The sequence below is a fragment of the Mytilus edulis genome, chromosome 9 (assembly GCF_963676685.1).
Source record: "Mytilus edulis chromosome 9, xbMytEdul2.2, whole genome shotgun sequence".
Classification (NCBI taxonomy): Eukaryota; Metazoa; Mollusca; class Bivalvia; order Mytilida; family Mytilidae; genus Mytilus; species Mytilus edulis.
In genome coordinates this window covers 6423433-6440760 of record NC_092352.1, presented here as the reverse complement: position 1 = coordinate 6440760, position 17328 = coordinate 6423433, and the positions used below count along the sequence as shown (strand labels likewise).

Sequence of the window (17328 nt, the reverse complement as noted above, 5' to 3'; positions counted from 1 at the left end):
TTTGGGCCAAAAATATTTGAAAAAGGGGTCTTACCGGGCCTACTCCGGATCCTATACCATGGGAAATTAGGAATGTAAACAGTTACTTTTATTAGATTTTTTTTTTTCAAATTGAAATTTCAAAATAAAGACATCATAAACAGTCAGAGAAAAACATGACCTTACTAAAGACATCATAAACAGTCAGAGAAAAACATGACCTTACTAAAGACATCATAAACAGTCAGAGAAAAACATGACCTTACTAAAGACATCATAAACAGTCAGAGAAAAACATGACCTTGTGTAATGCCAAGATACAAGTATCGACAGATTGTATATCCATGAATGTATATATGTATATACTAGTGACTTTTCATAGATTTGTTTGAAAGAAAAAGAAGGGACACAGGTTACCAAAATGAAAAAAAGCAGGCACTGCACTCTCTGGTAATGGACCAGTGTGATAGACCATTGATAACTTTGTTAAATGTTAAATTTATTCACAATTTTTGTCCCCACACCTTTTTTTATTTATATGCAATTATTTATAATGCTGAGGTGAGTTCTAAAATAATACAACAATTGGAAAATATTTCCCATAAATAACCTTGGGTAGACGTTATTGGCCTAAATTCATTTACAAAATGTGAGGTCAATCAAATTCTTATTCAAATCAAGAGAAGGCAATTCAAAATAGAAAAAGGTAAACAAACCTGCTTTGTTCAAACGATTCATTGAAAAGAGTTACTGACACAGATATATATACGTGTTTCGTAAAGAAGAGCAAAGTCGGTTTCTTAGTTTTAAGAATTATAAAGTATATACACTTGACGCTTTTTGTTTTAGTCATCACTTCCATACTCTAAATCAGAATATTCAGTTCCTCAGTACAAGTATTTGTATACCGTAATATGCCAATGTTAAAATATTTCATTTCGATATTTTAATTCCAAAAAATGAAAGATAATGGTTTATTTTCATGATATTATATAATTTAATGAGAGTAAGTATTGTGTATACTTCTATCCAGTTTATTTGAGTCTACATTGTACTCGTGGACTTTGACTAAGCTCATGAGCTCATGCAACTGCTCCCACTTGTTAAGTTTTCTATACTTTGTAAGTTTCTAAAACATTGTTTTAAAAAGCAGTGGGTCAAAATTTATTAGTGTATCAAAGTATTATTATGTGTACATATGATATTTGTCTGTAAGGATATATCTTGCCTTGGTCTCATTTACATGGTTCATTGGTCAACTCCTAAGTATATATTTAAAGATAAGGTAATTCCTGTTGAGCCTGATATTTAAGTTGATGAACTAGGCCATAGTGATCCAACATTCCTACCTTGAAAGAAAGACAGAAGATATCTTTATGATAAAAAAATCAATCAGTAATCAGTAAATGGGGCTAGATATTTTAGCAAGTGCTCTCTTGTTTTTTTAAAAGCAGAAATTGAGAACTATAGAAAAGAAGTTACAAAAATGTATATGAATTTTAGGGGATGACTGTTTTCATTAGGTGCTTTGGTCTGGTGTTTAAACTGCCAATGCAGCATTTTTACAGGCCATGCAATCTTCTTAATATCTCCTGTTTTTACATGCCAAATATTAAAATGATGAATGGAAGAAATTTGCCAATAATCTAATTAATTGTTAAATTTGGGTTGAAAATTTATGATTAATAAATGTGCATCGATAAAGACAAATTTAAAGTTGTCAACGGTTCTCGTCTAGTCTATATTTTTAAAAATTTATGTCTCATGGTTGATTGGTTAATGACTTATATGTGTTATCTGATATCATGATATAAATTAATATTATTTGAAAGGTAATATAGGTGTCACTCTTCAAATGACTGGAGATTAGAAAGTTTAGATATTTCCATTTAAAAAGAAAGTTGTTTTAATCATGACGTCTCCTTATTTAAAAATAAACAACTTTATATGCAGTGTGTCAATGCTTTAACAAAGATTTTAACCAATACATGTACATTTTCCCTATATCACTTCTATGTTAAATATTAACATGTGTGCTGTAAGATAGACAGTCTACAGTTAACCCTTTAAATTGTTACGCATGATTTGACTGTAGTGAAAACAGTGACATTAAATTTACTTAATGGATGTTTGTGTACATTTACTGTGCAGTGTAAGTGTATTGATTGATTGAGAACTTATTTACCTGATGGAAATTGAGGATTACATCTTGTGAAAAACTATTTATAGTTTACTATACAAATTAGTCGGAGGATGAAGAATAGATATTCAAAGGAACAACAAATTGGGAAAATGACATGTGATGGCTGTGTGTTTCATTAAAGCTTGGATACAGAGTATTCAATATTTCAACAGTGGTTTTGTTATGGTGAAATGTTAGTATGTCTCTAGGACCAGGTTGGTGGTTCTCAAAACCTCCAACACCAAGGGGAACTCCAAATCGCCTAACACCAAGGGGAACTCCAACTCCCCGAACACCAAGGGCAACTCCAACTTTCCAAACTCAGAGAGGCACCTCAACATTCAAAATACCAAGGGGCACTCTTTCAACTCAAACACTGAGGGGAAATATTGTAACTCAAAACAATACTGGTAGCAAATATGCAGTGTCACAACAGAGAGGACTTGACCATCTACCAGGATTGGTTGAGAAACCAACACAACGACAAATACCTTTACCACAACAGTCAGTGGTGTCACCAAGGAAACGTAAAACTTGGCAAACTAGTCAAGCTGAGTCGTCTTACCCAAGATTAAATAGACAAGATGGTGTCTCCAAACTTCATAGATATTCTGATTCTAAGATCAATTATCTCGGTAATCAAGAAAGAAGGACATTAACTCCTGGTGATCTTTCTCAAAGGTCACCTCAACCTGTTTCCTTATTGTCAAATCAAAATGTGTCATTAAGTTATTCTAGGAGAAAACAATGGGATCACAATAAAAACGTAAAGTTAAAATTAGCATCAGAATATGACCAGAGAGACTTAACAGCATCTGAGGCATCACATGTGGATAAATTTATAGTGGCATCTGTACATTTCAGTGGCCATCCACCACCACAGCCAAAGTATTATAATCCACAACCTTTCAGTGGACATTCACAGCCACAGCCAAAGTATTTTCAGCCACAATCTTTCACTGAACATCCACCGCCAAATCCAAAGTATTCTCAGCCACATTCTTTCTTTCCTCAAGTATTTGCCAACAAAAATCTGAAAAATTATCCACATGGTGTAAGGTATCCAGGTAATTCAGACAACAGACATGACAATCGTGAGGATTCTAACTATACTAATCCAGTATATCCACAGCATTTACATATGGATCAGTTCTCACATGGTCAGGAAAAGGTGGAATTTCTACCACAGATACAAACAAACTATAACAGGTCTAGTGATGTGATACTGAACGTGTCTCCCAGGAGAAGGAATTGGTCATCTCCTATAACATATTATGATAATCCAACCGTGTTCTGGGTTAATATGGGCAGTGAATCAGGTATTGATTTAAATACTCAATTTTCAGAATTGTCAGGGTTTTTTTTTCAACAAATTATAGCTATCAAAACATGTATACTATATAAATATGCTTACAGAAATTAGAAATATTGTGAGATAAAAAAAAACATGTAAAATATATAATATAAACTATATAGCCTGACTGCATTCAAATGTGTTTGGGGCCTTTTATAGCTTAGCAGACTATACAGTATGGGTTTTGCTCATTGTTTAAAACAGTACAGTGACCTAAAGTTGTTAATTTTTTTGTCATTTGTTCTCTTGTGAAGAGTTGTCTCATCTGCAACCGTAACAACATCTTCCTATTTATATTTGATTAAAAAGATTCCAATGTATAAAACGTTTTAGACAAATTTTGACTTTATGCAATGCAAATAAAAAGAAGAAAAAAAGTAACTGTAAAAATTATGACTTACAAGTTCTATATTATGTAAATGAGAGCTTTATAAGTTATTCTTAAGTTTACTGTAGGATTCAGTCTTTGTACCAAATGATTTTTTCTTTACCATGTTCTTATGTAAGCATGTATTTCACCCACAAAATGAAAAAAAAAATGTTTTTAATTAAACATGTTTTAGTGAAAATACTAGACTTCTTTAATATCAAGTAAAACAAACTATTGATGAAATAAATAAAAACATGTGCAGCTCATGATATACAATAATGGGTCAATGAAAGAAAAATATAAACTTTTTTGTATGAGGCTGAGAAACTGGTTCTACCAAGCCCTTCCCCAGTATTGCGCCGAGTACTAAAAAAGTTTATATTTTTATGACATTGACCTAATATTGATTTTATACTGCAACTTAAACTAATACTTTGATAACTTTTTTTAAAAACACAAATGTCAAACTTATTTTGATTGTGGAGAAAGTGTTCCGTGATGAAATTGACATTACCGGTATACAAATTATAGCTATGTTACTATGTTTAGGAAATAAACACAACTAGTAGCAGTATAAAACATGTTACTTAAGAATTGAATGCTGCTTTTTGTAAATTTATTGGGGTGTAAAAGCGTTGACCGAAGTACATTTTGTATGAAGCGCAAAAGCGCTTCATACTTAAAATGTGCGCACGGTCAACGCTTTTACAACCCTATAAAGTTACAAAAAGAAGCATTCAATACTTATAATTACATTTTTTTTAGCTAGAATCATGAAAACACGATTTTTATCAAGTTTTCATTTAATTTACCTGTGCACTTTATTGTGGGACCTCGTGTCATCATGAATGATAAATGTTATAGTCTAATACAATTGTTTCAGGAATAGCACGTGTTGTGCAGTTAGCCAATCAGAATAACGTATTATAGTGAAACATACATCAAATGTAATTTTATGTATATAACACATAAGTCATGTATGTATTCACATATATTTCTCCACAAATTTCTACCAACATATGGCAGAATTTCCTTTATATGTGCATTAGATACAAAAATGTAGGTATTCATCAACTTTTATAGAACGTAAATCTAATTTAAATGAATAAGATTGACCCAAAATGGTAAAGTGGTAATGCATATATAAAGAGTATTTTTATGTGGCATATCAAAACCTTTTAAGGTCTCTGTAAAAATGTCTTTTTTGTTAGATGATTAATTTTTTGGAAAGAGGACCTGTTTATAAACGAGTACATATCTTCTCTTGATACTATTTAAATTTTATGCATCATATGAAAATAAAGTTATAGGCATAGAAAAAGTTTGATTTTAATTTCTCTTATCAAAAATGAGAATAGACTTTAAAAAGATTATAAGATTGTTCTCTTATAACCATTTTGTTAGTACCTTGCTGGATTTAATGATTAGAATGGAGTTATTATACCATAAAGTACAATGAATGTAACAAAGTGACATACGGAACAATAGACGTTCACCTTTATGTCTGATACAGATCGTACCTACATATAGGTCTCATATACACTTAAAATACATTGTATAATTCTATAGTTATGTATAAATCTATAGTTATGTTTGGTGCTAAACAAAAATGCTAATACCGACTCTTTCAATGAAGGCTTTAACAAAATGTTTTACATGCAATATGTTTCATATAAAACATAAATAGTTTGTGCTTTGATAAAATTTACACTGAATGTTTACCAAGGCTTTTAAAAGCCTTGATAGCATTATCATGCATTACCCATTGATTGAGTTAGTCAATAAGAAATCTATATAGATTTTACAGGGATACTTTTATGTATGGCCTTAGTTCAGTTTTAATATCTATGGATGGATGGAGTATTTGGTAGTGTGACTTTTGTTAAAGTTTTTAAGTTGATCTAAACTTATCTGGACTTGAAGAATTAATACAATAAAAAGATAGTATTTAATTGGATTTATATGTGATAATCTCAATACTAATGTGAAAGTAATGGTATAAATATGTACAAGAAGAAGATATTATTGAAGGCCACACATATCACTAATTATGAGGGTAAGATTAAGATTCAATGGGTTCTTCTAAAAATACATTTTATTCACCAAAACAATGTTTAAAAAAAAAAGATGTACTGTCAGTTCATTTATGTTCTCAGGTAATAGTTTTCTTTGATTGAGGAAAAGTTGTATTTTCAAGGATATTTGATTTCATGGTTTTGCTAAAGCCTGCATGTGTTCCCCAAAGAATAATTGTTATTTGTTGAACAGTTAGATTGTTAGTTTCCATGTACCCATGAACAATGTTATCCAATGAATAATTCTGAATCCAAAGTCCTTATAGTCATTTACATCCCTAGTCTTTTACTGAATTGTTAAAGGTGATTCTCTCTGGGCACTTCCTCCACCAATAAAAACAGACTGCCACAAACTAGCACATAATAATATTTAGAAGTACTTTAGTGAGGTATTATCCAAAATGTAAACTTGTTTCAATGTTCAATTGACACTTTCCTATGTTTTAAAAGTCATATTAAACAACTAGGGCTTGAAGCCAGCCATCCAAATAATTTAACCATTACATTGATTAAGCTAGGTAAATATGGGAATGCTTGTAAAGTTTACTGGTAAGGGAAGGTATTAAAATTGTTTGTGTCTCTACAGCTGTGTCATTTATATTTTTAACAGAGAATACTAACCTATATATAAGAAATGTTTCATTTCTGTTCTTGTATATCAATAAGGACATTAATGGCTTATACTATATAAAATACCTTTATTGATATCAATGAACCCTTTAACATCTAGACTGACTTTAGACCTAAGATCCCTTAAATTAATGAATAATTGATACCAATGACCCCTTTAACATCTAGTTTGACTTTTGTTAGAAAATTACTTAATTAAGGAATTATTGATCTAGGTCATTTCTACAAAGTAATTCAACATGTTAATAATAGATAAGTAAAGATATTATTGGTTGTGTTAGACATAAGATCAATATATCCTTAGCAATGTGGAAAGATGTTCTTAATAAAGAACTAATAGCATTTTTACATGGCTTAGCTTTTTGAAAAGAAGAAAAAATTAATTGGTTCGTAACCATTTCAAATTCAATCCTGGTCAAATACATAGTTCTACTTATCCCTTTTTTGCCAATATATACAAAACCCCTTTGAGAAATAAACCTTATTCACCACTACTTGAAGGTATAAATCATGCACAAGAATAAAGCTATGTATTGGAAGTCATGATCAAAACGTTAGTTGTATTAAGGCACCTCTGCAGGGCCCATAGTTATGGTAGATTTGTTATTGTCAGTTTACTAGAAAGTGTAATATAGACTATATCAGCTTGTGGACTTCCACATTATTATTATGAATAGGCGTTGATATTTTATTTTGACTTTTCAGATGAAAACAAGTTACCAGGGAGACATAAAGGGTCCAGGACTCCTAGAAAGTCCAAACGTATGGCGGCCAAGCTAGATGGACATTCCTCAACAGAAACGGACTCGAGACAATTCTCAGATAGGTTAGTATAGTTTGGTGATTGAATGATAAAACCTAAATAAACCTGTTAATCTGATATCAGCACCATCTATAATACTACAAGAGTGCACACGCTGAAATGTCTCGCGTTCTATACTAATCATTGATATTATGTTGATAGTCCTAAGTATAAAGCTAAGCTTTAATACAACTGTCACATAAACTTAACATTAACCAAGATAACTAAACAAAGACCAATGAACCTTGAAAATGAGGTCAAGGTCAGATGAACCATGCCAGGCAGACATGTACAGCTAACAATGCTTCTATACAACATATATAGTTGACTTATTACTTATAGTTTAAGAAAAATAGACCAAAACACAAAAACTTAACACTGTGCAATGAACCGTGAAAATGAGGTCACGGTCAAATAAAACTTGCGAGACTGACATAAAGATCATAAAATATTTCCATACACCAAATATAGATGACCTATGGCATATAGTATTAGATAAAAAGACCAAAACTCAAAAACTTAACTTTGACCACTGAACCATGAAAATGAGGTCAAGGTCACATGACATCTGCCCGCTAGATAGGTACACCTCACAATCATTCCATACAACAAATATAGTAGACCTATTGCATATAGTATGAGAAAAACAAACCAAAACACAAAAATTTAACTATAACCACTGAACTATGAAAATGAGGTCAAGGTCAGATGACACCTGCCAGTTGGACATGTACACCTTACAGTCCTTCCATACACCGAATATACTAGCCCTATTGCTTGTAGTATCTGAGATATGGACTTGACCACCAAAACTTAACCTTGTTCACTGATCCATGAAATGAGGTCGAGGTCAAGTGAAAACTGTCTGACAGACATGAGGACCTTTCAAGGTACGCACATATCAAATATAGTTATCCTATTACTTATAATAAGAGAGAATTCAACATTACAAAAAATCTGAACTTTTTTTTCAAGTGGTCACTGAACCATGAAAATGAGGTCAAGGACATTGGACATGTGACTGACGGAAACTTCGTAACATGAGGCATCTATATACAAAGTATGAAGCATCCAGGTCTTCCACCTTCTAAAATATAAAGCTTTTAAGAAGTTAGCTAACACCGCCGCCGCCGCCGCCGCCGGATCACTATCCCTATATCGAGCTTTCTGCAACAAAAGTTACAGGCTCGACAAAAATTATGAGGTCCAATTTGTCAGCCGTCATCTAGTAAAAACGACAAACCAAAGAATTCAACTCTATATAAAACTAATATAGGACAATGGTGTAGATTAAAAATTACACCACTCCAGACCCTTTTGTTTTCCACATAATTAATATTGCCAATAATTAACAAGTTCCGGGTCGAATCCGATACCGATACCAATAGTATATTCACCTGTTAGCTATTACCTTATCTGTACGTTCCGCATTTGACAGGCGCAGCACCAAATGGTGTATTTAGGATTTTGCTATATACACGGGTCATAATCAAAGGGCTGACACTACTAAATTTTATCATTGTCAAATTGTTACCTATTGTAGTTTTATTCAGCAATCAGCAAGACTTTCTAAGATAACTAATATAGGACAATGCTGTTGATTAAAAAATACTCCAATCCTGGATAGCCTGGACCTTTTGTTTTCCAAATAATTAATATTACCAATAATTGATAAGTTCCAGGTCGACGGGTTCAAACAGAAAGATTTGAAAGCAAAAAAAACTGTGTATCTTATAATCGCGATATCACGGGTGTGTACTTGTCTATCTAATGATTATAACTTGATGGTCTTGTTCAAATAGGCCTGTAATGATGACCTGCTCAGGACCACATATGACTAATGATGATAATTAGCTGATCATATCTTAATAGCCATGGAAATTCTCTGTAGGGCACTAAATATCTTGAAAAAATAGGAAATAAATCATAATTTTTAAGATTGATTTTGGACAATAGACTTTAGTAGAAACATTTCATTAGATATTTATAGTGAAAATTATTAATGCATGTATTCCAAAGAGAAATTGAGTGTTTGAACTCCTTGTACCCTGACTTTTGTACATAAGAAGAATCAATTAACGGTATTATTCCTAAAAGTACTATTAAAGGCATCTGTCTAGTCATTTAATTGGAAATCATACCAATAGTTGAATGATGATGATAAAAAAATAATTCTGTAAATGTATGTGATGGCATTTATTATGTTTAGTATAAATCATAGAAATCCAATTAGTTAATATCAACAGGTGCTTGTTACAGATATACATAGATTGTTATGGTCAAACTCCATGTTAATAACCTAGCTAAATAATTGATGATTTCAATTCTAGGATTTAATGTTAATTGATCTTTTGTTGACAATATTTCTGACAAATAATTTAGATCTTAAAGCATGTGGTTTCTAGAGACATAAGTTTGCAGTCTTGTATTAAACACCACAGATTTACATTAGAATTTGTTATTTGATGTCTTCTGAGCCTTGAAAAATATTTGTCATATTTTTATATGGGAAGTTCAGTGTCACCATTAAACAAATACTCAATGGGTGATGAGGAATTTAACAGTGAATATTATCCTAATTGTCGATATGTTTGTCACAGTGCTGATGGGCGGAGATCTCCACTTGTTCAGAAGGAAGAGATGGTTAGCAGCCAGTCAGCATTGCCATCAGAACCAGAGCCTACAACACAATATAGTGCCCCACCTCAGTCTATCAGGGACCCTCCATCAGATCCTGTAGACCCTCTGTCTCAACATAGTACTCTATCTCAAAGTGAAGATGACATTCCAATGATACAGAAACTTCAACAACTCAATCACAAGTAAGTGCAATGAAAAATACCCCAATGTTTACATATGCCTTTTACAAAACCTTACAGTGGTCTATAGAACTTTCATTAATGAATCCTAGATTTACCTTTTTATAAATTTGAATTTTGCAAAATTTTCAAATTTTAGATTCTTAAAGATTGGATAATTTGATAATATGATAAAGACTTACTTAAAGATTTTTCTTGTGAAGTATTGCTATCTTTCAAGTAGTTTTGTAATGTGTTAGCTGGGTTCAAACAAATTTGGTTAAAACATGTTGCCCTATTTACAGAATATGCATAAATTGTCTTGATTTATGCATGTATTTTTGATAATGTTTCATACTGGTTCAGACCCCCAGTATTTAAATTCATCTTCTACTAAAGACAGTTGAAATCTGTTTATCTGAAAGAAAGTCTATGAGCAATAACGTTTTGGTGATTCCATGGAGGAATGGATGGATAGTTTCTGTCAGACTTCAATACTTATCACTGGTCAGCTTGTTTCCATGATTCCATGGAGGAATGGATGGATAGTTTCTGTCAGACTTCAATACTTATCACTGGTCAGCTTGTTTACATGATTCCATGGAGGAATGGATGGATAGTTTCTGTCAGACTTCAATACTTATCACTGGTCAGCTTGTTTACATGATTCCATGGAGGAATGGATGGATAGTTTCTGTCAGACTTCAATACTTATCACTGGTCAGCTTGTTTCCATGATTCCATGGAGGAATGGATGGATAGTTTCTGTCAGACTTCAATACTTATCACTGGTCAGCTTGTTTCCATGATGGTAGTACATTCTATTGTAAGAAAATTAGAAATATGTGCCTCAAAGAGTTAATTGTCTTCACAGCTTATTCTTTATTATATAGACAGCAACCAGATTCAAATAAAAAGAAAGGACCACCGTCTTGGTTAAAGAATGAAGATTTAGCTGGTAAGTAACTACTCTAAACAAACACAGAAAACATGATTTATCTAAATAAATGAAAATAAAGTAATTTAAGATTATTATAGGATAGAGACACATGAAACAGCCTAAACAAAAATACGGAAAAGAATAAATAAGAGGCGTGGAGATTTAATGTTAATGTCAAGTCAATTAAAAGTTAGAATATTTGCCACTAGCAAAATTATGTCAACATAAAAGGAAAGAATTTACTGTTTAGAATGACTTGTTGCACAAAATTTCTATAGAATAGAATTGAGAATTGAAATGAAGAATGTGTCAAAGAGATAACAACCCAACCAGAGTGCAGAAAACAGAAAATTCTCACTTTACAATTTCCAATTCATTATGAAAAGTTGTTTATCTTTAAAAAAAAAATTGCCAATCCAACCATATATGATATAGTATTGGTTTCTAGCTGGTAAATGACAAACAAGCACCTGTTTAAAGTAATAACAGTATGACTATGCATTGTCCTGTGCTTGTTTATATGAGGTTACATGGTGGAAGATAGTAACAGAGACCTTTCTAATGATCACCATATAATTTATTTGATTGTCCAACAGGTCCATTTGAGGGACCTCCGTCCAGTAGACAGGAACAGAGAACCCCTGTCAGTCAAGCACCTGTTAAGAATGATGACCACATGTATCAGACTAAACAAGATGATATTGACATGCTCATAGACGAGGAATTAGCCATGTGGCCAAAAACTGGGTAAGTCATTCAAGGACTCAAAACCATTCAAATCATGTGACGATCAGAACACAAACATTGTTTAAGATTTGGTAAATCATTGGAAATTATCAGACTTGATGTTAATGTCTTAGAATAACCATACAGTCACTTTATTAGTGAAGCCTTTAGCTATAAATAAGTCTCAAAGAAGTTGAAGATAAGATATTGTTTTCTTTTTATTTGATTTCTTTTATTGTTAATCTGGATTTGTCATTCTTAATTATTATAGAGTAGTAAGGAAACTATTTTCACTAGTATTTTAGATAAGCAAAAATATCTGTAGTTAAATGTACTTTTTTGCTTAAAACTTGAAATATATGAGAAGTAATTAACTTTTATCTAAAATATATTTATAATTTTCATTGCTAACAATTATTTATTTCTGGCTTTGTCATCTATGTATTCAATCTATTTTATTTTTTACAGAAAATCAGAATTGAAGACTGTGTTTGATGCTGAGAAAGCCAAGCCAGGTAGAAGCCACATTATTAATTCAAATTTTATTAGAAATTAGTGTTCATATGTACAGTTAGGGGACTTACTTAAACAAGTGATTTTCTAAATCACTGATTCAAGTAACATTATTTCCATAAAGGTTGGAAGTTAGAGTTGTCTTTCTTTAATAATCACCTATTTAAGTAGTACAAATTAATCACTAGAAGAAGTGATTTAATAATAGTGTAGCTTTAAATATAGAATACTAATGATCCAGGGACTAATTATGTTTCTAAACTTATCAGAACCAACATCTGTGTTGTCTAGGATGACCAGGTCATTTCAGGTGATGACCTTGTACTGAATCTAGGATAATGACATAAAAATCACTTGTTTAAGTATCAGACCTCAATTTCCTTCCCAAAAATCACTTCTTTAAGTATCATTCTTTTAATAACCCCACTAATTTCAACACCCCTGAACAGTGAAATTTTTATCGCGAACAGTAGAATTTTATTACATAATCTGAAAGATGAAACCTTGAACTTCACAGGAAAAATACTCCCACTGCTGTGAAAAATCTTTTAAGAAAGTATCAGTTCATTATGTAAAGCCATTATTATAGCATTTTTTCAACTAAAATAAAATTTTCAGGTAAATGATAGCATCAAAGGCATTAACCTTGCTACATAAAAGAAGCAAAAAGTTCCTATTTTTTAATTTTACTAATTAAAAGATGTTATTTAAACCTATGTGTTTAAAATTTTGAAAAAAACTACAAAATCCCAATTTGTGACAAAACCTCGAATTTGCTACTCAAATAAGTGATTTTCAGTAAGTCCCCTGACTGATGTAGTATATTGCTAACTGAGGGTTTCAAGCACTAGGTAGCCTCCAGATGTATATTATGATTAAAAACTGTTCACTGTGAAAAAGATATCTTCCAATTTTATTGCAGTTACAGTCACTATGAGTTTTTGTTGTAGTTTGGCTTCATTACATTATTTATGCAAAAAATACATAAAAGATATTTTTTGTTTTTCAGAACCTAGTAAGGATGATGGTAAAGCAACACCAATGCAGAAAATTAAGGAAAACCGATCAAAATGGCGGGAAAATCAGAAAAAGAATCTTGAGGAATCCTGGGGATCACTGACAATGTTTGATAGACAACAAAAAGGCAGAATTTCTATGGATTTAGATGGTAATGAAAGAATAATACTATTTTCTTGAAAATTTGAACATCCTGGAATATTATTCTCAACATTAAATTGTGAAAAATGTTTCTAGGATAATAGAAATGTGAGATCTTTATAAAATTTATTTGTAATAAGAGTTAACGACTTTATTTGTTTCAGATGGCATGCTTTACAGCAATAAACAAAGAACACAATTATCTTTATAAATTTGTTTTTCAAATCCATGTAGTACAGGTAACAAACTTATATGAGTTGCATCATTTTTCTCACTTCACTCTTAAACTGTGACTTACTGTGGACTCTATGATTGAATTTTGTGTTACAGATGATTCATTAGATGAATACCTGAATCCACCAAAGAAACAGGTACCAAAAGAGGCCCCTATACAGGAGGAGGAAGATGATGATTTAGTGGATGCTATATTAAATGAAGTTCCTGGGTAAATATTTTGTAGGAATAGAGTTCTTTATTTAAGGGCTATATCCTATTAAAGAAAGTTTGAACTTTTTCTATTTTTTGAATGAATTTATATTTGTGTCGCAGATTTATCCAGTTTTATTAATTAAATTATGAGTCAGGTATATGATATAAAGTCCTTTAGGGCTTTAGTTCAAACAAGTTTTTAATGTAAATTCATTGCATACATGAACGTCTCATTTTGAAAGATTTTATTTGACCAATATTGTTACTTCAGTTTAAAGTTAATTACCATTAGAAAAAAGAATGGTGATACAGTTTACTATTCATCTCTTTTTTTCTAATGAAAAAGCAAAACTCTGCTGACATTAAGATGTTAATAGTCAAATATTAAAAATATGAAGAATTGCATGTAATAGATTTGAAATTCTTGTCTTAGTTTTGTTTTGACTGAAAGATCTTGGTCAAACTGCAGTAATAGATACTGATTTCATTAAATTTCCAGGGATGAAGATTTCATTATACCAGAATTGCCATATGGTAAAAGCTTGGTTATAGATATCATATCCACCTGGGGTGACAGACATTACGTTGGTCTGACAGGGATCCAGTTGTTTACATCTACAGGGGATGCAGTTACAATATCAAAGGTAATAATATAGTATTGATTCATCTTGTATTGCTAACATTTATGTTAGTGGGACACAAATTATTCGGATACAGGTTCAATAGGCATGCATCACTTAAAATAAGAAATAAAACAAAAAAAAATTATGCTGCGCCTAAGAGCATTATGTTTTTTAGTCTGTGTGTCCATTCATCTGTCTGTCCCGCTTCAGTTTAAAGTTTTTGGTCAAGGTAGTTTTTGATAAAGATGAAGTCCAATCAATTTGAAACTAAGTACACATGTTTCCTATAATGTGATCTTTTTAATTTTAACCCCAATTTCACGGTCCACTGAACATAGAAAAAGATAGTGCAATTGGGGCATTCATGTACTATGGACACATTTGTTTGGTCATAAAACTCATGTTATGGTCACTTACCTCAAATCCTGGATCCATTCCTGTATATAACTATCAAACATGAAATTAATATATTTATAATTACCTTATTTTGTAGATATCAGCAGAACCCTCAGACATTAACATCTTGGATGAGTACAACAAAGATCCACGTGTCATTTCTAATGTGTTAGACGGAGTCAACAGAACCAGAGATGATGTTCATATGTGGTTAGCTCCCTTTACAGAAGGAAAACATAATTATATTAACCTGACTTTTGATAAACCTTGTAAAATAGCTTTAATGAGGATATGGGTAAGAAGCCTATTTTAATATACATATTATATATATAAAAAATTGGTAGTACCTTTAGACAGGAATAAATATTTGATTGACATTTTGATGCAATTGAAAAAGAAAGGATCATTAAAAGTCATAAGTATTTTGCTGCTTTCAAAAGTTTTAATTTGGAGCAATTTCATCAAATATGTAAAAAAAACAAAAAAAAAGACAGAGGAATAATCAATACTATTTTATTAAAATTACAAAAACTTACAGGGCTCACAGGTCTAAATGGTAGGATTTTAAATGTGATAGTCATTTAGATTTAATCATACAATGCTGATACTGTGTGAAGGTAAATAAACTATTTACAGATTGTCATATATTCATATAAATCAAATGAGAACTTAAGAGATGTCAAATCAGGGTTGTGATGATAGGTTTGTGAAACAAGTCTTTTGAAATCTATACCACACATTACTAAAAAACTAAATATGTAAGTGCTAAATACCTGTCTACAATTAGTTAAATTTATTTGTTTAGATTCTTATATTCTTTAAAAGTTAATTGATAAATATTTTTTTTATAGAATTATAATAAATCCAGAATACATTCTTATCGTGGTGCCAAAGATGTTATTATTACGTTAGATAAAAACGAGATATTTAAAGGAGAGATAGAAAGAGCATGTGGAGGAATAGAAGGAGGGACAGAAGCATTTGGTGATGTGAGTAAATAGGAATTAGGTAGACAAGTAGTGGTTTGGAAACAACAGACCTTAATGTTTGTGTTAATGAGTGTTATCTGTCTCAGTATAAAATTTGGGCACCAATGTCACATTTTTCAAGATAAAGACTGATTTGAATAGAATGTATGTATCATACAAGAATCTTATTTTTATCTAAGGAATGTAAAAGGTATCAGTGTCACATTGAAAACCTGGAGATATGGTTTGAATTTCAATGAGACAGCCATCCACCAGAGAACAATTGATGTGGATGTTAGAATCTATTAGTAGCCATACAGCCTTCACCAGTGAGAAAAATACATTCCATATAATCAGCTATAAAAGACTTCACATTCATATTACATTAAAATGTTCTTGTCCTAAAAATGCATTTAATTTGCCACTGGACTTTAAACAGCCAGCCATCCATCCATAGTTCATTTTATTATTTTCAGACAATACTGTTCACGACAGATGAGAACATATTAGAATGTGTATCACGTAATGATGATGCGTACGAGGGTGAAATGTTTGACAGTGATGAACCAGATGATGTGCCATTCGAGAGACCAAGAACAGCTGATGCTGGAGATGAAGTAAGATGTTCTTTCTGTTCTACTGAGTTTTAACGTAAAAGGAAGATGAAATAAACAGATCTTTTTGTACTTTTATCTTTAAATGGAGATGAAGTAAGCTTATCTTCTTGTACTATTAACTTACAACTTAGGTTATTTATAAAAGATAAACATGCAATTTGCTATGCATGATATGGTTATAGTAGATGGTATATATTCATAATTTCTTTCCTTCAAGACAGTTTTAGTAATGATGTCTTAACTCTTTTTATAGAATAGACCATTCACAAGAGCGGTTGGCAATATAGATGGCAGCACATCACCTTTACCTCCACGACCTGCAACAAGTATGGTCACAGAGGGAGATGTTATTGTGTTCAAAGGGAAACGTGAGTATTAAATTATATAAATTTATTTTCATGAATATTTTATTTTTGTGATTTTGCCTAAGTCTGCATACAAAACCTATAGAAAATATGTACATCATTAAACATTTAAATTTGTGGTACACCTTAACCATCAAGTCCACAAAATTAGTACCCTTAGAATAATCGACAGTATTTAAATACACTGCCACATTTGCATGATATGTCTCTCAAAAATTTCACATAGGAAGTTATGAATTGTTTTTTTGTTTTTCAGAATTGTTGCTTTGTTTCACTGCCACATGGGGAGATATGCATTATTTTTTTGTTTTTCAGAATTGTTGCTTTGTTTCACTGCCACATGGGGAGATATGCATTATTTGTTTGTTTTTCAGAACTGTTGCTTTGTTTCACTGCCACATGG

The 17328-nt window shown here is 31.5% G+C and overlaps 1 protein-coding gene across 2 annotated transcripts in view; it reads left to right on the top strand.

Annotated features, from left to right (window-relative positions):
- LOC139489476 (katanin-interacting protein-like) overlaps positions 1 to 17328 on the top strand; it is a 44257-nt gene that overhangs the window by 18898 nt on the left and 8031 nt on the right. For both annotated transcript variants that reach the window (XM_071275908.1, XM_071275907.1), the window contains 12 exons: positions 7296 to 7416; positions 9993 to 10214; positions 11084 to 11148; positions 11727 to 11877; positions 12325 to 12371; positions 13379 to 13537; positions 13858 to 13972; positions 14456 to 14600; positions 15073 to 15270; positions 15827 to 15964; positions 16420 to 16560; positions 16814 to 16928. In XM_071275908.1, coding sequence (XP_071132009.1) covers positions 7296 to 7416; positions 9993 to 10214; positions 11084 to 11148; positions 11727 to 11877; positions 12325 to 12371; positions 13379 to 13537; positions 13858 to 13972; positions 14456 to 14600; positions 15073 to 15270; positions 15827 to 15964; positions 16420 to 16560; positions 16814 to 16928 — 1617 coding nt within the window. The remainder of the gene's footprint in view (positions 1 to 7295; positions 7417 to 9992; positions 10215 to 11083; positions 11149 to 11726; positions 11878 to 12324; positions 12372 to 13378; positions 13538 to 13857; positions 13973 to 14455; positions 14601 to 15072; positions 15271 to 15826; positions 15965 to 16419; positions 16561 to 16813; positions 16929 to 17328) is intronic.